The 16,331-nt window shown below is 39.5% G+C and overlaps 1 protein-coding gene across 9 annotated transcripts in view; it reads right to left on the reverse strand.

The window, feature by feature from the left end:
- Positions 1 to 16,331, reverse strand: part of APBB2 (amyloid beta precursor protein binding family B member 2) — a 192,777-nt gene that overhangs the window by 96,565 nt on the left and 79,881 nt on the right. For 5 of the 9 annotated variants that reach the window (XM_074904707.1, XM_074904703.1, XM_074904706.1 and 2 more), the window contains 2 exons: positions 11,644 to 11,712; positions 6,644 to 7,444 (listed from right to left, as the gene is read on the reverse strand). In XM_074904707.1, the coding sequence (XP_074760808.1) occupies positions 6,644 to 7,444; positions 11,644 to 11,662 (820 nt within the window). In that variant the 5' untranslated portion in view covers positions 11,663 to 11,712. The remainder of the gene's footprint in view (positions 1 to 6,643; positions 7,445 to 11,643; positions 11,713 to 16,331) is intronic. The other 4 variants (XM_074904700.1, XM_074904704.1, XM_074904699.1 and 1 more) reach the window with 1 other exon arrangement.

A 16,331-nucleotide genomic window follows, 5' to 3' on the forward strand; every position in this document is an offset into this window, starting at 1 on the left:
CACCCAGGGAGAGATGTCACACTGTGAGAGCGCTGTGTTTGGAAAGAATATGACAAACCATCCTAGATCTTTTATGCACAATACAGCAGAGATTAACCAATGAGTGATTTTTACAACAAAGCCAGACCCAGAAAAGGAACAAATTTCATTTCTGCACTGCAGGGTAGATGTTGCAGGCTTTATCCAGCTGGGGAATTAATTTGTGAGTGTTACTTGATGTGTGTCCCGCTTAGCCTGCGGTTGCTCCTCCAGATTGCAAGTCCTAGTTCTTGCCTCCTGTCTGCTGCCTGTCTTGGGCACCACCAGGCACCTCAAGGAACAGCAGGCAGGCAGCTGAATCAAGTCCTCCCTAGGGAGGAAAATGAATGGCTCTGATGAAATAAAGAATAGTTCTTTATCTTTTTGATAAACAGTAAGTATGAAACTACAACCCTGACCACACAACACATTCTGGAAAGCCTCTTCTATAGTCCCAAATTCTGGTAACTGCAGAGTTTGGGAAACAATGCTAATCACTATTACATAAAACATCCATTCTTCCATTCCTGAATTTAAGCATGTTAATACACTTTTGCATACTTATTTTTAGTAACTATTCCAATTCAAAAGGCTGCTGATCACTGCTTTTTACTATGCAAACTTTGGGTTTCAAGTCAGAGCACTTATCCGAGCATTCAAGATACAGATTTCAGTAGCTCCACTGAAAACCACAGGGTAAAACCCACCTGACTGCCCAAACACAGCAAGTCGCTTCCATGTGCAACTGATAGCAGCAGCATGTACTTGAAAGACTCACCTTTCAAGTTCAATTTACTATAAAGTTCAGTTTATTTTATGGCCTTCTACCAGTAGACACTGAATGTTCATCATTACTGTGAACACTGTGTAACTGTGTGGCCTTTTAGGTTTTACTTCTTTTAAACTGGCTTACTTTTTCATCCCTAAACTCCTCGTATAGGGGTAGCTAAAAGGAAGATAAACATACAGTTAGCTACCTCACATACAGAATGTTGCCTACACAAACACTGGCAATATACAGCAATAGTCACCTTTTCTATTTCATAAGCAGTCAGCAAATGGTCAAGTCTGAGATTAAAACACATGCACTGTTCTTGATATGTGGTTATCAGAAACATGTAAGATGAAAAAAACAGGTCAATATTAAAAGCTGCAGGCTGTTAGGATGCACGGAGGGTGTGAACTAGAGCCTCTTATTTGCGAAAATCTGAAAATTGGATGTTTACCTAGAATGCTACAATTGTATAGGTGATAATATATTATTTCTCTAGTGTTATAGGACTTGTGTTTATCCACAGTGTAACTGAATGTATTTCTACGACCATAAATCTTTTTCCACACTCAGGAACACAGAGAACATATTTTGTAGTAAATAACATAGTTGTTGTCTACATCAGATACGTACTGCAATGGAAAAATGGCGCTTTTAAGAGGACATCCATTTTAATTTTGCCAAAGATGCTGGTTAAAATCAGAGGCAGAACTGACCGTTGGTATAAATCCTTCTGACTAGTTCATGATTTGCGGTAATTTTTATTGTGTTAGAGGGCTATTCTACCCAGATATACTCTTACTTCAGAATACTAGGCTCTATTTACAAGAGTGACACTCCTGATCTCCAAGGACCAGTCTCATCGATGTCATTTCTGCACTGGGTTGAACTTGTTTATTCATAACAAGCTATTAAGCTGCCCTCCTGGATTTGCTCAGAGACCAGCAGCAGACAGGCATCTGGTATATGGCAGTCGTATACAGCAGTGGCACTCCCTAAAAAAGAGGACACTTGTACTTTTGATACACCATTAAATGACATTTTCAACCAGGGAGGAACAAGGCGTTGTGCAAGCTAAAGGCTGAGAAGCTAGGGAACCACAGGAAGCTGATGCCCCTGCGCAGTCTCATGAAGCTCTGAAAAGAGCAAGGAGGGCAACTGTCCCAGAGCAGGAAAACTTGCATCTCTCTATCACTGAGTGTCCCACATCTCCGGAACCTTCCTAATTATGGGGCTATTCCCTGCTCTAGAAGGAGGGGGTTTCGTTCAAATTAAGATAAAACAGGAACCAAAAGCAAATTCCAGTATTATTCTTGGCTTTAAGGCAAACAAAATTCCTTCTTTTTTTTCAGAGCATTCCCATTCCTAGTTCAGTAGAGATTATTACATAGAGAAGTGCACTTTACTAAGGAGGGATAACATTCCACTGAAACTGTTTTTCAGGTGATAGAAAGTTTAAGAAATGTGCCTGCCTTTTACAGACACTCTGGTGAGCTTCATCCAGGAAAAAAAAAAAAAAAAAAAAAGAGGCACTAGCATTGCCCTCCCCCTCCCCTAGGTTTGGCTCTGGAGTGTCCACTTGACTACTTCAGAGAGAGAAAGACTAAGTAGACGATGTAATAACATAAGATGCTCTTCCTTTGAAAACTAGACTAAGGTTATTTTCTGGAGGGAGGAGGAAGAAGCATTCACCGTGATTTAAAAGTAGCTCTGTGCCACTTGCAGTTTTAAAGACATCTGGAGCTGGTCTTTGGTAACCCACAACATGAATGACAACAGTCAGCTGGATGGGGGCAGCTGGTCCTGAAGCCAGTGGAGGACAACTGAAAGTCCTTATAAAAAACCTCTGAAAGCTGAAGTCAATGTAGTACTTCTCAAGAAGCAGATATAGATCATTTCGTTGAAGGAGAATGAAGTGTTTCCTCAAAACACAATTCTTATACTGTACTGTGCTTGTGGTGTTCTGTCCCCCCATTATTAACAGACCCTATTACATTTGTTTGACATCATTACTAATCAACAACATTAACATTTGTTTAACACTCAGCTAGTTGTTTTGCATCTTTAAATTGGGCTGACTTATTTTTGCCTCCTCATTCAGAAAAAGAGTCAATTCTGCTGAAAACACCTTTTCATCAGACCACAAATAAAAGTGTCCTGCCCTAAGGAAAGTTCAGGTGGATTTTGTCTGAACAGTGATACATCCCCAGTGCAAACTCTTCAGCTTAAGAGTAAATTTTCAGGGCCTTTGAAATACATACTTCCAAAACAAAACACAAGAAAACAAAACAAAAAACACCCAACACAAAACAACATTAAGTTTTCCAGGATGTGAAGAATAAATTCTGTTAACAGAGGGAAGAAGACAAAAGAATACAGAAGCTCTGGAAGCAGTTTTTTGCCATTTTCAACAGTGTCCTCTCAGTAAAATGGTATGTCTATTGTATTCCTATGTATACTGAAGTACTAAATATAATACGTGGATTGAGAATTAATAATTCTCCAGGTATCTGCTAGATTGTACTCTTTAATGGATTAATGTTTCTCCAAACTGTATCTTTTTTCCCCTTCCCAGAAGCCATATGACTAAAACTGCCTGTTTTTACAGATTTTCCTCCTGGATGCCTTTCTCTCTTTGATCCCTAACGTTTATTACCAGAGCATAAACACAAGGGTTGGAGAGTACTCGGCCAGGAAGAGGCCACACAGTGCTCTTCTCCCACCCAGATGCAGTGACATTGAGGAGCTCTGGCCATGCCCAAAACCTTGGACTTCCAGGACGGGCACCACCAGGGTTCCACTGCATAACTCCTCAGTCAGGAGGGCTTCCCTTCACCCATGCTGGCACATAGGAGGAATGAAAGATTACACTAAAAAGACTGGAAACATCTACCACAAGGGAAAGCACCATGTGCCTTTGGAGAAGATGACCCAAACAGGTTGGGGCAATACCTCCACTGATGGGATGTTTAAAACTAGATCAGACAACCACAAAAGAGCCAAGTTACCACCAATCCTTGCTTTCTGAGGCTTATTCTTCATTCCTACTCCTAAATGTGGGCTCTCACATCTACTCCATGACTTCAAAGGGGCTAGATACAGCCCCCTGGGAATCTCTCAGGTTTTCAGTCAACCACCACTGCCATAAATGCATGGGGTGTATTTTCTGCTTGTGGGAAATGTACTTCTGTGTCCCTAGCATGACAGAAGAGTGCAAGGGGTTTCAGGAATCAGCAAGTGTTACTTGATTTCCCTCAGCACTTCCAACTCCACCCACTGCTGCAGCACCCAAGTTATTTGGCAAGTGAGGTAACTCCTGTAGCTTGACCTGGCACGGTGAGAGGCGAACGAATGTCAATCAGCACCACAGTAATTCAAACAACTCTTGGGAAGAAGATAGAAAAGTTACAGGTAACATGTAACCGTTCTTGACCATGCCTCAAACAAGAAAGTTCAGTTCACTTACTCAACTTTTATTTCACCTCTTATTTTATGACCGTTCAAACATCCTTGGAGATACATGAACGTGCCTAGGGACAGTACATTACTCAGATCTAAAAGGCTGGAGACCCTGGGAACAACTAGAAAATTTGCCCCAAAACAAGTCTGGAGATATTTTCACCAGTTGTGATTTCTGCCTTTTTGTACAGCAGTGTTGTTTTTTGCATCCCTCTTTTCAGCCTCCCAGCTGCAAGGGAGCCTGAGAAACTGGCCTGTGTTACCATGTCCAAAAGCCATCCTGGCATCCACGGCCACACAACATTTGATTTCTTAGCTCTCTTCTGTCATATCAATTGATAGACCATTTTCGAAAGAAACTGGAAACAGTTAATGAAACAATTTTATCAGAGTGGAGGTAAATTCAAGATAGCAAATAATCCTAAGAGACAGATGTCTGTAAGTTGCAAGTTGCAACAGTTTGATGTTTTTAGAGTCCATGAATACACAGGCATCTTAAAACCAGTAATCTGATCCAGTATGACAGGTCCTATGTCCTACTCAGTGTTCTCTGACAGTGATCACAGGTATGAGAAACACCTCTACCACTTTGACCTTGAAATGCAATTTTGAGGTTTTCTAGGGCTCTCCATTTATTTTCAACTCTCTTCTTACAGAGACTGAACTCAGATACCTGGACATGTGCTTTTCTTTAAAATACATTGGTTGCTAGCCTGTTGGAGGTAGTACACCTTTATTCGGCTTTAGAACTGTGGTGAGCTCCGAGGGCTTTATTAATTGGCGCTTTTTCCCCTCCTTCTTTTTAAACAAGGAAACCTGCCATACTCAGTGGAGGAAAGTTCCCCTTTATTTCCATAGTACAAACAAACCACAGCTCAGCTAACATTTGGTTACTTAAATAAGCAAACTTGCCAACACCTAAAACCAGCTCAGAAAATCCCCCTTCCAGGGTACTCAAAGAGCTGATACACCATATAGTGGCAATATACATGTGCAAAGAAAATTTTAAAGACATTATTTAAAAAGAAACAAAATTTATGCTAGTTCTTAATATCTTAGGCCACCCTTACTTAATTAGACTACTTGGATTTACTCTAATTTAGTTTTCAGTGAGTATAAATTTTCAACCCAGCTTCTCATTGCAAAACCTGGGGCAAGTACAAAGACAGAAGGAGCCGAAAAGCTCAGCATTAAGTTGTCCAAATACCTCCTATTGGTAGTTTCTCCAGAAAATGTTATCAGTGGTGTCACACTGATCATATCAAGTATCCTGAGAAATAATATTAACTCAAACAGCAGTTTTAGTAAACTGAAAACTTTTTCATTTTGCACAGGAAGAGGTGACTTCATGAAAATTTTCTCTCTTATCAGCAAAGGTTTATTACATATCAAAATGGTCAGAAGATCCATTATATGTCACACAGTGGAGATTTCTGGTTGTCTTTTAAAAAGCCCTACACATTAAAATAAAAACCACTAGTTATAATCATGCATGACTGACATGTAATGCAGCTGTGGATTTGGACCACAGTGGCCTCCAAACAATATATAGTCTCTGCACTGTAATAATGAAATTACTTAAAATAGAAATAATATACGATTAACTTCTTCAGCCCTACGTCATCATCAAGACTTGAATTGCATCACCTAATTTTGACAAATTTGTACCTTTATATACTGGCTTGGATATAAAAAAAGTGACAAAGTCCATTAACTAGAGAAATGAGATCTCTAGAGTTTTAAAAATAATACAGATATGTTGTAAATCACAAAACAGCCAGTGTAGAAGTCATCATTACTGTTCAAATAATTAATGAGCTCAGGCTTTCAAAAATGAAATGCTATGGTTTCAACTTTGGAGTTACTGTGTTGAACTGCTACACAAAGTAAACGAAACATAAATGAGATGACCAAAGGTTTGGGAAGACTTCTTCTAAATAAAAGAACATCATCAAAAGACTGGGGGTGGAGTAGGGATAGATCACAAAGTTTTGTATTAGAAAAGTAAAAATCTTTGCTGAACACAAAAATCATTGCTCAGAAAAGTAAGTTTGTTGTGTGTAGGCAGCTATCAGTACTTTAGCAACTCCAGACAATCATGTACTTCTTCACTAATCAAATGGGTACATGTTGTGAGAGCAATTATTTAGAAAAGTAGCAAAAGGTGCAGTTACCATATTTTGAGGACTCTGTCTACAGTATTTGCTGGTGCCTTTCCTAAAGCAGCAGTAAAGCCACAAGGACCAAGCAGGAGACTGTCAAGCATTTCCAAGTGGACAAGGAGCTACGTGCAAGCCCAGCACTACATCTCCTCTCCTCTTCCAACCACCAGCTCAGAAGAGTTAAGCAACGTGTTTCTAAAACAGTGGCCAGGAGCAGCTGTTACTTGCGTACCTGTTTCATCAGGTGAGCTCGGTGAGGCGCTGTCCTGGGACAGTGTAGTCCAGCTGGAGTCCTCATCGCTTGGGGCCAGGTTTTGAATCCTATGGAGGGCACAATCTGTTTTGGCCCCAGTTTTTGGGTGGTCTTTCTTGGTCTCAGGGCTTGATGACACTGTGGCAACTTGGCCATCCTCTGGGCTTGACAGCTTGTTTTGTTTCCGGGGCAGGACTTCCCCATTGACAATAACGGTAGAGGCCTGGCTGTTGCTTTGTGCAGATTTATCTTCCATAGCAACAAAACTCTGCTCTAGCTCTCTAGCAGATGTCTCTAGATCCGCATAGTAATTCAGGAAGCTCTTGGTCCTCCTTGGCTGCAAGGGTAATATTTCACAACCAGAGGAATCCTGTGGGATCGGCTCTTTACCTTCAAACTTCTCAGAAGTTACGTTTATGCCCGCAGTGGTACTGAGGTTTTTGTTGGGATCCTGCTGTCCCTGCTCGGCGGCTTTCCTGAGCTGGTTTTCTCCATTCTTTACCAGCTTTATATTAGCAGAGCTGTTCCCCAGAAGGGGTTGTGCTGCTGGATCAGAAAGACCCATGGCTGTCTGAATGTTAGTCAGTGCGTATTTTTTCCTGCATTTTGGAGGAGTGCTGTTTTTGGTCTCTGTGTGCCTGATTTCTGCATTCAGAAGTTCATTATGTGAAGAACGCAGGTTAAGGGTGTTTGGTGGGGTGGCGGGGTTGTTGCGGTTCACAACGTCTGTCGTGCTGCCACTTGCCATAAACACTGCCAACGCGTCCACACCGGAATCAACTAAAAGAGCAAAAGAAACAGTCATGAAATACATCCATTATATACACTGTTTTGCTGGGGTTTCTGGTAAAGGGATGTGGCACTTGAAATAATTGCTTTATAGTAGGAAAATTACCACAACCTAAGTGAGTAAGAGAATAGACAAAAGCTTAGCTTATTAAATAAGGAAAAACAGAGGCAGAAAAACAGAGAGATCATCAGGACCACAAAGCTGAGAAAAAGCAGAAAGCTTGACCCTATACATGCTAGTTTGAAGGCAGTTTTTTGATGTTTGATTCTGTTGCAGATAGGCCTGGGGACAAGAGAGGTGTCCTTTGCAAATGGCTGGGAGTCCAGAAATCACCCTTACCATCATTTCATTTTAGCATTTCACTTCTACCTCTAACAAGAAGGAGGCGAAAACCTCCTTGACTGCTCATCACTAGGAAGCAGAAAATTTGAGAAATTTCTAACCAGACCACAGGCAGATGCTGTTCCTTCTTCATCCAGGGTAGAACTCAAGCGCAATTAATTTTAAGCCTGACTGGTCACCCAGCTGTTGCCTCGTAACACCTGTATTTTCTCTGCTCTGCATTTTTTGGTGGTTTTTTTGGGGGGTGGGGGTGTTGTTTGGTTGTTTGTTTGTTTTTAAAGGGTCAGAGGCAGGGAATACAAAAAGTAGAGTATTTCACAATACTGTACGTGATTTCATGGGTTGAGGGGAAGGAAATCCTTTGACAAAATAGCCAACTCTAATGCAATCAACTTTAAAAAAGAGCTGCTCCAGAGATGATGGCTCACTGTTTCTACAGCTCACGAAGTCTTAAGGATAAAACATACATCCTAGGGCAGAGTACACATACTCCACAGATAAAAAAACCTATTCTTTTGTCTACCTGTAGACAAATTTCTGTTTCTTAATAGCCAGGGCCACAGTTCACATTTTGAAAAATATTGTTTGTTGAGGGAAACAGATTTTTAGACTATGAAAAAAATGATCAAAAGTATATTTTTTAAAACTACCATTTCTTCCTGTACTGCCTATTTACAGCTCCCACTAATCTGCACAAATACTCCACGAACACCTCAATTTACATACTGTAGTAGTCACTGTTGTTTGACACCTGGCAACCAAATTAGAGACCAATTAATAAATCACTCCCATCTGTCACAGCATGAAACACCCTTTCTGTTGTTCCTAATTCTCAGATATCACTGACTGCTTATATTGCACATTAAAATGTGTCTGGGGCTTATCCAGGAATGAAAAGCTATAATTTGAGCCAGCCGATGACAGATCATTCCAGCTGAGTTGTGCTGCATCCTTATGTATTTGATATATGACAGAACTGACTGCTGGACAGATTTACAAGAGAATAAATATATGGGTTTTAAAAGAACATACATAAACACAGAGTGAAAAGGAGCACTTCACAGTGTTACCTAAATGCACACACATTTGCTAATGTTCCCTCTTCTTTGATATGCTGTCAAAGCTGCACACATCCAACGATCACTCTGATTCGTTTATATCAGGCAGACCAAGTATACTCTGTTCCCTGAATCACCCACCTAGAACAACTTCTAAAACTTATTGAAAACAGAATTTAAATTAAATTTTACAAATTTTCATGTCTGCCACTTCCTCAAGCCCCAGTCAGTGAGTCTAGAACAACTGCAAATACTTCAGAAGACAGATCACCCCATGTACACTGTGCAAGAATCATCTGCTTAGTTAACAGTTAACAAACATCCTACAGACGATTTCAGCTTTAGCCACGAAAGACTTCTAAAACACAACCACCACATAACTTAAAGGAACTTTATAAATGTATCTCTCATATAAATACATCAATAAATGTTGATTTCTGCATCTTGCCTAAAACTAACCAAGTCTAAATTAAGCAAGGTCACATCTAATCCTACATAATGTTACCAAAGCATGTGTTTTAATCTAAAAAACACAAAAAGGCCTGTTTTTATGGACTGGCCACTTTGTACTTTTTCTGTATCAGTTAAAAGTCTCACGACCGGGAAGTCACATTAAAAAATCAATGAATAGGGCAAGATAATTCTGATTCGCTGCCTGACCTTTAGAATTTACGGAATTGCACAGTATCTACAGATTTCGTTAGATCCTACTTTACTTTATGCTCCAGCAAATTAAAACAAGCATTTATTTTTTTCATCAATAAATTCATCTTCCACAATCTGGAACGAGACAAATTTATTCTTGCTCTCTCTTACAAGCGAGCTGCTTCACGCAATGTTTACCATGTTTTTTACCACTGAACAAATTTATTAAAGAATAATCTTCCTAGATAAAGCTTAAGTATCTGCCTGCCAGATTATCTTTAGCCAGTCTTCTGACATTAGCATTTTATTTATCAAAAATATTGTAAGAATAAGCACATAGAAGCACTGAAAACAAAATGTATTGTTTTACTAATCTGCTTAATAAAGCTCCCCTATGGATTTATGATGAACACTGGCACACTGACTGAGCCAAAGCCTGCAGAAATCTTTATGACCCAAGCACTGTTAGCAAGTTGGGTGCTAAATTGGGTTGGTGTATGACCATAAGGAGAAAAATGCCAAAATGAACCTTTCACCCAACACCACCTACGCTCCTGACCCTTTTTCAAATGATTCTTTGATCAAATCATCATGATTAAATGAACAATGAACATGCAAACAGTACCACAAGGTGCACACAGAGAGGAGCTGGCTGCCATCTCAAAGGACAGACACCTACCTGGTTGCTGGCCATCACCCTGCTCTGCTCCCCCAGCCAGGCTCTGGGATACACACAGATGACACCCCTCCACTCTCAGAAACAGATATAAAGGTGGGAAAAAGGGAAGTAATAAAAAAGGCAAAAAGAGAATAGGAAATACAGATGGGAATGGGCAAGTCTTGCATCTCAAGGGCAGAAGTTACTCCCAGAGCAGGACTAACTAAAGTGCTGGAAAACCTCTGAATGCAAAGAAATGCTTAAATGCACTAAAAAAACCCTAGATTGCGTACTAGACCAGTATAAGAAAAAAGAGTAACAGTCTGTCCCTTCTCGTTTATACAGGACACACGACGATGCTTGAAACACACCACTTTTCCAAGATGAAGCATAATAAAACCTTTCTAATTAAAAACATCAAGAAAATGCAACTTCTTCCTGTGCCTGTAATTTCAAGACCGAAATTCCAATCGCTGACTTCTCCTATCTTTTGTCTCTCACACAGACCCTGCCTTCCTCACCCCAGAGGTACCTAACACAGGCAGGTGCTGCGCCCCTCATCAGCTAATCAACACCCTGTGCCAGGGGTCCTGCACCCAGGGACCCCACCACAGGCAGACCCTGTCCCCCCTGCTCGGGCAGCTCCTTGTGCTGCCTGGTCATTGGCAAAGACAACACTACTGGCACAGCAAACCCTTTCTTCAACTCCTCTGCCTTCTGCTAAAAAACAAACACAAATGGACAAGCAGACCAGGAGTCGCAGGGTTAGCTGATATCTCAGCTAAAGCACGAGAAGAGTGGTAAGTTACAAGCAAGTTAAAATAGGGTACTATAATAAAAAATATTGGACTCTGGTGAAAAACTAAGAATAATTAGGATGTTATCATTACTGGGAATAATAATATGTTATTAAAACACTGGTGCTTAAAGGCAGCATTTAAGTAGGTAGGTAGAAGATCCGTTACAGCAAATCACTGATGGTTTTAGCTTGCTTACTTTTTAAAACAAATCACAGCCTCAACTGCATACTTCTAATATTTAGAAACATACTTACAGATATAGATTAATATACTTTCACCACTCTAATGTGTTTAACACAAAGTGGTCTTAACTTTCTAAGCATAATAATACAAATAACACGATTACTTGAATGGCTTTTATTGATGTTTTTCAATCTTGTCATAAAATTTACAGAGCTAGAAGGAGGAGAGAGAAAATGCCATCGCAAACAGAAAATAGTGCCTGACTGATTTGTCTTTACCTCTAATAAGACTTTTATGCATTGTCTTGTCTATAGGAATAGTTTTTTAAAAGCTGAATAGAGCTGACTCAATAAGACACTGTTAAAAAGAAAATAAAGTGCTTGCTCTTTTTTATGTATTAAGTGCAAAATGAAAGCGAAATATGGGCCTGTGAAGAAGAAGAAAGAAAAGACGAGGCAAATTTCACATATTTGCATAGCAGAATCTTTTAAAGGGCATCTGACCTGGAAGTACTTCTGACATGGCTCACAGGGCGTCAGCAATGCATCAGGAAATAGATTATAATTTGAAATCTGAAAAGAGGGATCATTTAACAATTAAAACCAAACAAAAACACAAAATAAAAATACCACATTTCAGAAGCTCCTGAGAGACATTAAACATTCTAAACAAATCCCAGAACATAACAGTGAGGAACTGTTGAGCTTTCAATGATATTTGACAGTCATTAAAGTATGGGAGAGGCTAGCCTACAGCAATGAGAACAAGTAATTAACAATAACTATGATGCTTTAATAGAAGCACCAGTTCAACAATATTCTCCAGTTTTAATCAACATACTGTAGCAAAAACTTCATGACATTAGAAAAGCTGGGTTCTTCTCCAATTACCCAACTACAGCTTACTCAGGAAACTACAACAGCATTGGTAAAAATACACACAGCAGCAAGGCATGTTCAAATGAAAATCTTCAGAATGGGATCCATCATATGAAACTAAGAAGCATAGTCTGCAGGGTTGATCCCACAGGAGGGATTCATAAAAAGCAAGCTAGACAGCAAGCTCCTGTACGGGACCCTTTCCTGGCCATCTTGTCGTACATAAACCATATTGCCTTGAAGTCTATGGTTTAGATGTGAATGATACATACACTGGGAGACAAGGTATTCCTATGCACTTACAACTATTTCTGCCATTGTGTCTAGGAAACATAGGAAAGAAAGAATACAAACCTTTTCATAAAGCAGATTTCCTTTCTTCAAGGATATCTGTTGAGTACAAGATGTTTAATGACACACTCAAGCCATGGGGCTACAGTCGCGGGTCCTGTAGACTTTGGCTCTAGTTACCGCCTAAGCAGCTGGAGAGAATCCCTCCAGTATACAATGATCGCAACTCAACCCCTGCTTCAAAGGGTGAATTCCAATGTTAAAACATTAATTCTTAATTGTATGATAACACACAGTTTTCTCACCTCTACATTCATTCTTAACCAGGACCAGCTACATGGTAATAGCTAAAAGAGATGTCATCTGAAAGCATCCTACATTAATGTAGCTGAAATCAGAACCAAGACTGGAAGCTTTACTAGTGTTATCGTGCTCCTCTTGCCTATATACCTACACAAATTCCAGGAGATGTTAAACACTTTCAGTGGGGAAAAGGAAGGAAAACAGTCAAATTAAGTGCTGTGGTAGATCAGAGCAACAGAAGTTCCTACAGCCAGTGGTTTTCTTTTCGCTGCTTCCTCCAGCAATAACATCTCTGCTGGACCGAGCTTAAAAGCTGGAGAGAGAAAGCTCAGCAAAGCAAATTCCCATGGTGGGTAGAGCAGTTTTGGGAATGCAAGGGTGGGAAAGCAGCAGGGCTGCAAGCGGCTTGCATATGTGCTCTCAATCCCATCTGCGGGCTCCTCCACACAAACCTCAGAGTTGCTGAGGATGGGAAGGACCTCTCAAAATCTGGTCCAACCCCATGCCCAAGCAAGGAATTACTGTTGCCCTCTCCATTCCACCCTGGTTCTGTCCTCACATCAGAACAAAAACACCACTATGACCTGCTTACTAAATGCAGCTTCTCCCATTTCCAGCTATTTCTGCTTCACCTAGTCCTCCTGAAAGCACCATCCAGTAACCAGCTTTTTGTCCTGGCTCCCCCATTCCCAAGAGGCACCCTGCCAGCCCCTACTGCTACAATATTATTTCTCCTTTTAGAGCTCATCACACTGCCAGCCAACTGCAACAGCCTAGCAGCAGTGCTGCCTCTGTTCTAATGATGCTCTTATTAATGAAAATCCATAACACTGATCAGTCTTTAGATAATGTTACTAAGGAAAAAACAACCTCAGATCTTGCAATGAGTTCTAGCACTGAAGCAGAGTATGCTTTCCCATTTGCCATTTTTTCCTCCCCCTTCCCACACCGCTAGTCAAACTCCTCATCCATAAAAAATTCAGACAAGATGCCTCTCAGAATGAGATTCTAACAGCTACAAAGGAAAGAGAAAATCAATAAAAATAATAATGACAAAAAGAAACAGGCTAAATCCATTGTTCCTTTACTTATAATTTCATTAAAATAGATACATCTAAATAATCAGTGTATATTTGACTACCTGATTAAAACTCTATATTGCAGATGAACAGGGTCATCTTATACTACTAGAGTTTTCTTAAATCAAGTGATCACTTGAAGCAAATAAAGAGCAATTCTTTTGTTTTTATATGGCATAACCAAGACATGCAATCACGACTAATCCTGTATTTAGTAAGGGAAAAACAAAGATGGCATACTAAGTCTTTTCCAAATTTAATTTTCTCCCTTTAAATAGATTTCCCCTCCTGTGTAGAATGAAACAGTCTGGCAGGCAAAACCAGTGTTGTCACAGCAAGAAGATGGAGTGTGTTTTATCTACTGGCTACTTGCAAGCACAGATAAGACGACCTTCTGTCACCAGATCTATACATGCACAGCAACATTTGCTAAGTAAACCTCTGTCATTTTTTCTAATCCTGTTATGTAAATTAAACTCCTGATCCTTAACATTCTTTTTTTTTTTTTGACATTGATGTATAAATTACTCAATCGCTATAATAAAGATCACACCTCAGACTCTACTTGTTACTTACAAACAACTCAAAATGCATGTGCTAATACAGGGCACAAGCATAAACTTCATTTTCTCTCACACAGAGACAGAAACTTAGAAATTATAACTTAAATTTCTGCAACTGAGATGACCAAAAAAACAGGAAGGAGTTGGTCTTCCACATCCTGCAACTTGAATCTCAAGTGCCATCCAAAAATTACTCTTACCAAGCTGGAAGGTAAACAATGTGTAATCAAACCTGATCAGAATTACCAAAACCAAAGAATGATGCTATATGAAAAAGAAATCTAGGATAAGCTGTCTCAGGGAAAGAAAAAGGTAACCAAAATGCTTTGTAGGAGAGGCAGCCTACCCACATGCTTGATGGAGTAATAGAAAAGAATCAATGGCCACGAATTTGGCACATAATATGACTTAGACTGATTCAGACTGAGTTCGGACCAGAGATTTTTCAGCACCACATAAATTTAACTTGGATCATTTGACAGCTCCTAAATCAGGAAGCAGAACCATTCAAAAATGATCGATTTCTTAACAGGGTTAAGGAAACCTACAGAGTCCAGAATCATCTTTCCAGCTGTTCATAATGGCACTAGCCCAATACCAAGCTCTTTGAACAGGAGACACAGGCAGTAAAAGCAGGAAAGAGATTAAGCATAGGTCACAGCATTATTAATGGAAGGAGCAAAAAATGTTAACTGAGCATGTTAACATGTTAACTGTCAGATGCAATGGATGAGTCAAATTCCAGCACAGCATCTGTGCTGGACACACACACCCCGAAAAAAAATTAAATAGATTATTATCATTAACCGCTTCCCACATATCTTGTCTGCGACCCTGCTGTTTGCAGCTTGCAAACACTTGACTGTTCCTACAAAGACTACAAACAACACTGCATAGGCCTGAGCACAATGCACTTCTCCAAGAACAATTAACTACATGCACATAAATGCAGACATTTCAGCTTCTCTTTTTAAACTAATATATTTTAACAATTAAACTTCTGATGGCCTGGTGTCATGATTTCACCTGCTACAACTTCATCTGCCCTCCGAATAACATATAATAAATCTATGGCTAATTATACATTAAGCTTTTATCAAGGTTATCCAGAAATGTTTTTACCCTCAAATTACACAGGTAGCAATAGTTTTGAGCCACCTATTATCACTACTTCATAGCTGAGATCTTAAAATGCATTTTAAGGAGCGCGGTACACTATGATTGTTTTCCTTTTACTATAAGGTTGTACTTAGTGTCAAATTGGACTCTAGAGATGAAAAACCTGACAAATAAATAGGAAATAATCTTTCAGTAGACTCTCTACAACTCTATATGAAAAGAAATAAAAAATAAAAACACATGTATATCAAAAGTCCCAATATAAAGAACAAAACCCTCTAATTTAATTAATTTATGTGCTTGCAAATAATTTCAAATTGTTAACAGTAAGTTGAGACTCGTGAACAAAAATTTAAAAGTCCAAAACTTAGTCACAGCACGGCTCATTAGACTAATTGACAAGCTTTGCAAAATGACACTATCAGGGCTTTCAAGGAGAAAAAATTAAGATTCTGCACACTGACAAAATTGCTTCTGTTCCACATATACTAAAAACATGCTGTATCTCACCTAGGTAAGGTTATTACACATACACTTTTAACTACATCTGCTAAAACTATCTTAAAGTTGGACTCACATGTCCTACCCACATATCCCTTGCTCCTATTACTGGAGCAGGATGCATTTCAGAGCACAGGATGCATCAAACAAGAAAAGGTCTCCACACTTCTAGTCTGTTTTTCTATGAAATCTCAACTAAAATAAGGCTCAATACACAAAGAGCTACATCTTAGCAAGGCTGCAATTTGCCTGCAAAGCTATGTACTGTCCTCAAACAAACTTTAATGGGACAAATCAGAAATACTTCAAAACACACAAACAATTTATAAACCAAGTGTTGCAATAATGCTTAAGCTGACAAGAATGCTGAGAGATGACCAAAATGACCATACTCTACAGTAATTCTCCCAATGTAATTATGGTACTAGGATATAGGAATACCTTTAACCTTGCCCTG

Source organism: Athene noctua, chromosome 4 (genome assembly GCF_965140245.1).
Source record: "Athene noctua chromosome 4, bAthNoc1.hap1.1, whole genome shotgun sequence".
Lineage (NCBI taxonomy): Eukaryota > Metazoa > Chordata > Aves > Strigiformes > Strigidae > Athene > Athene noctua.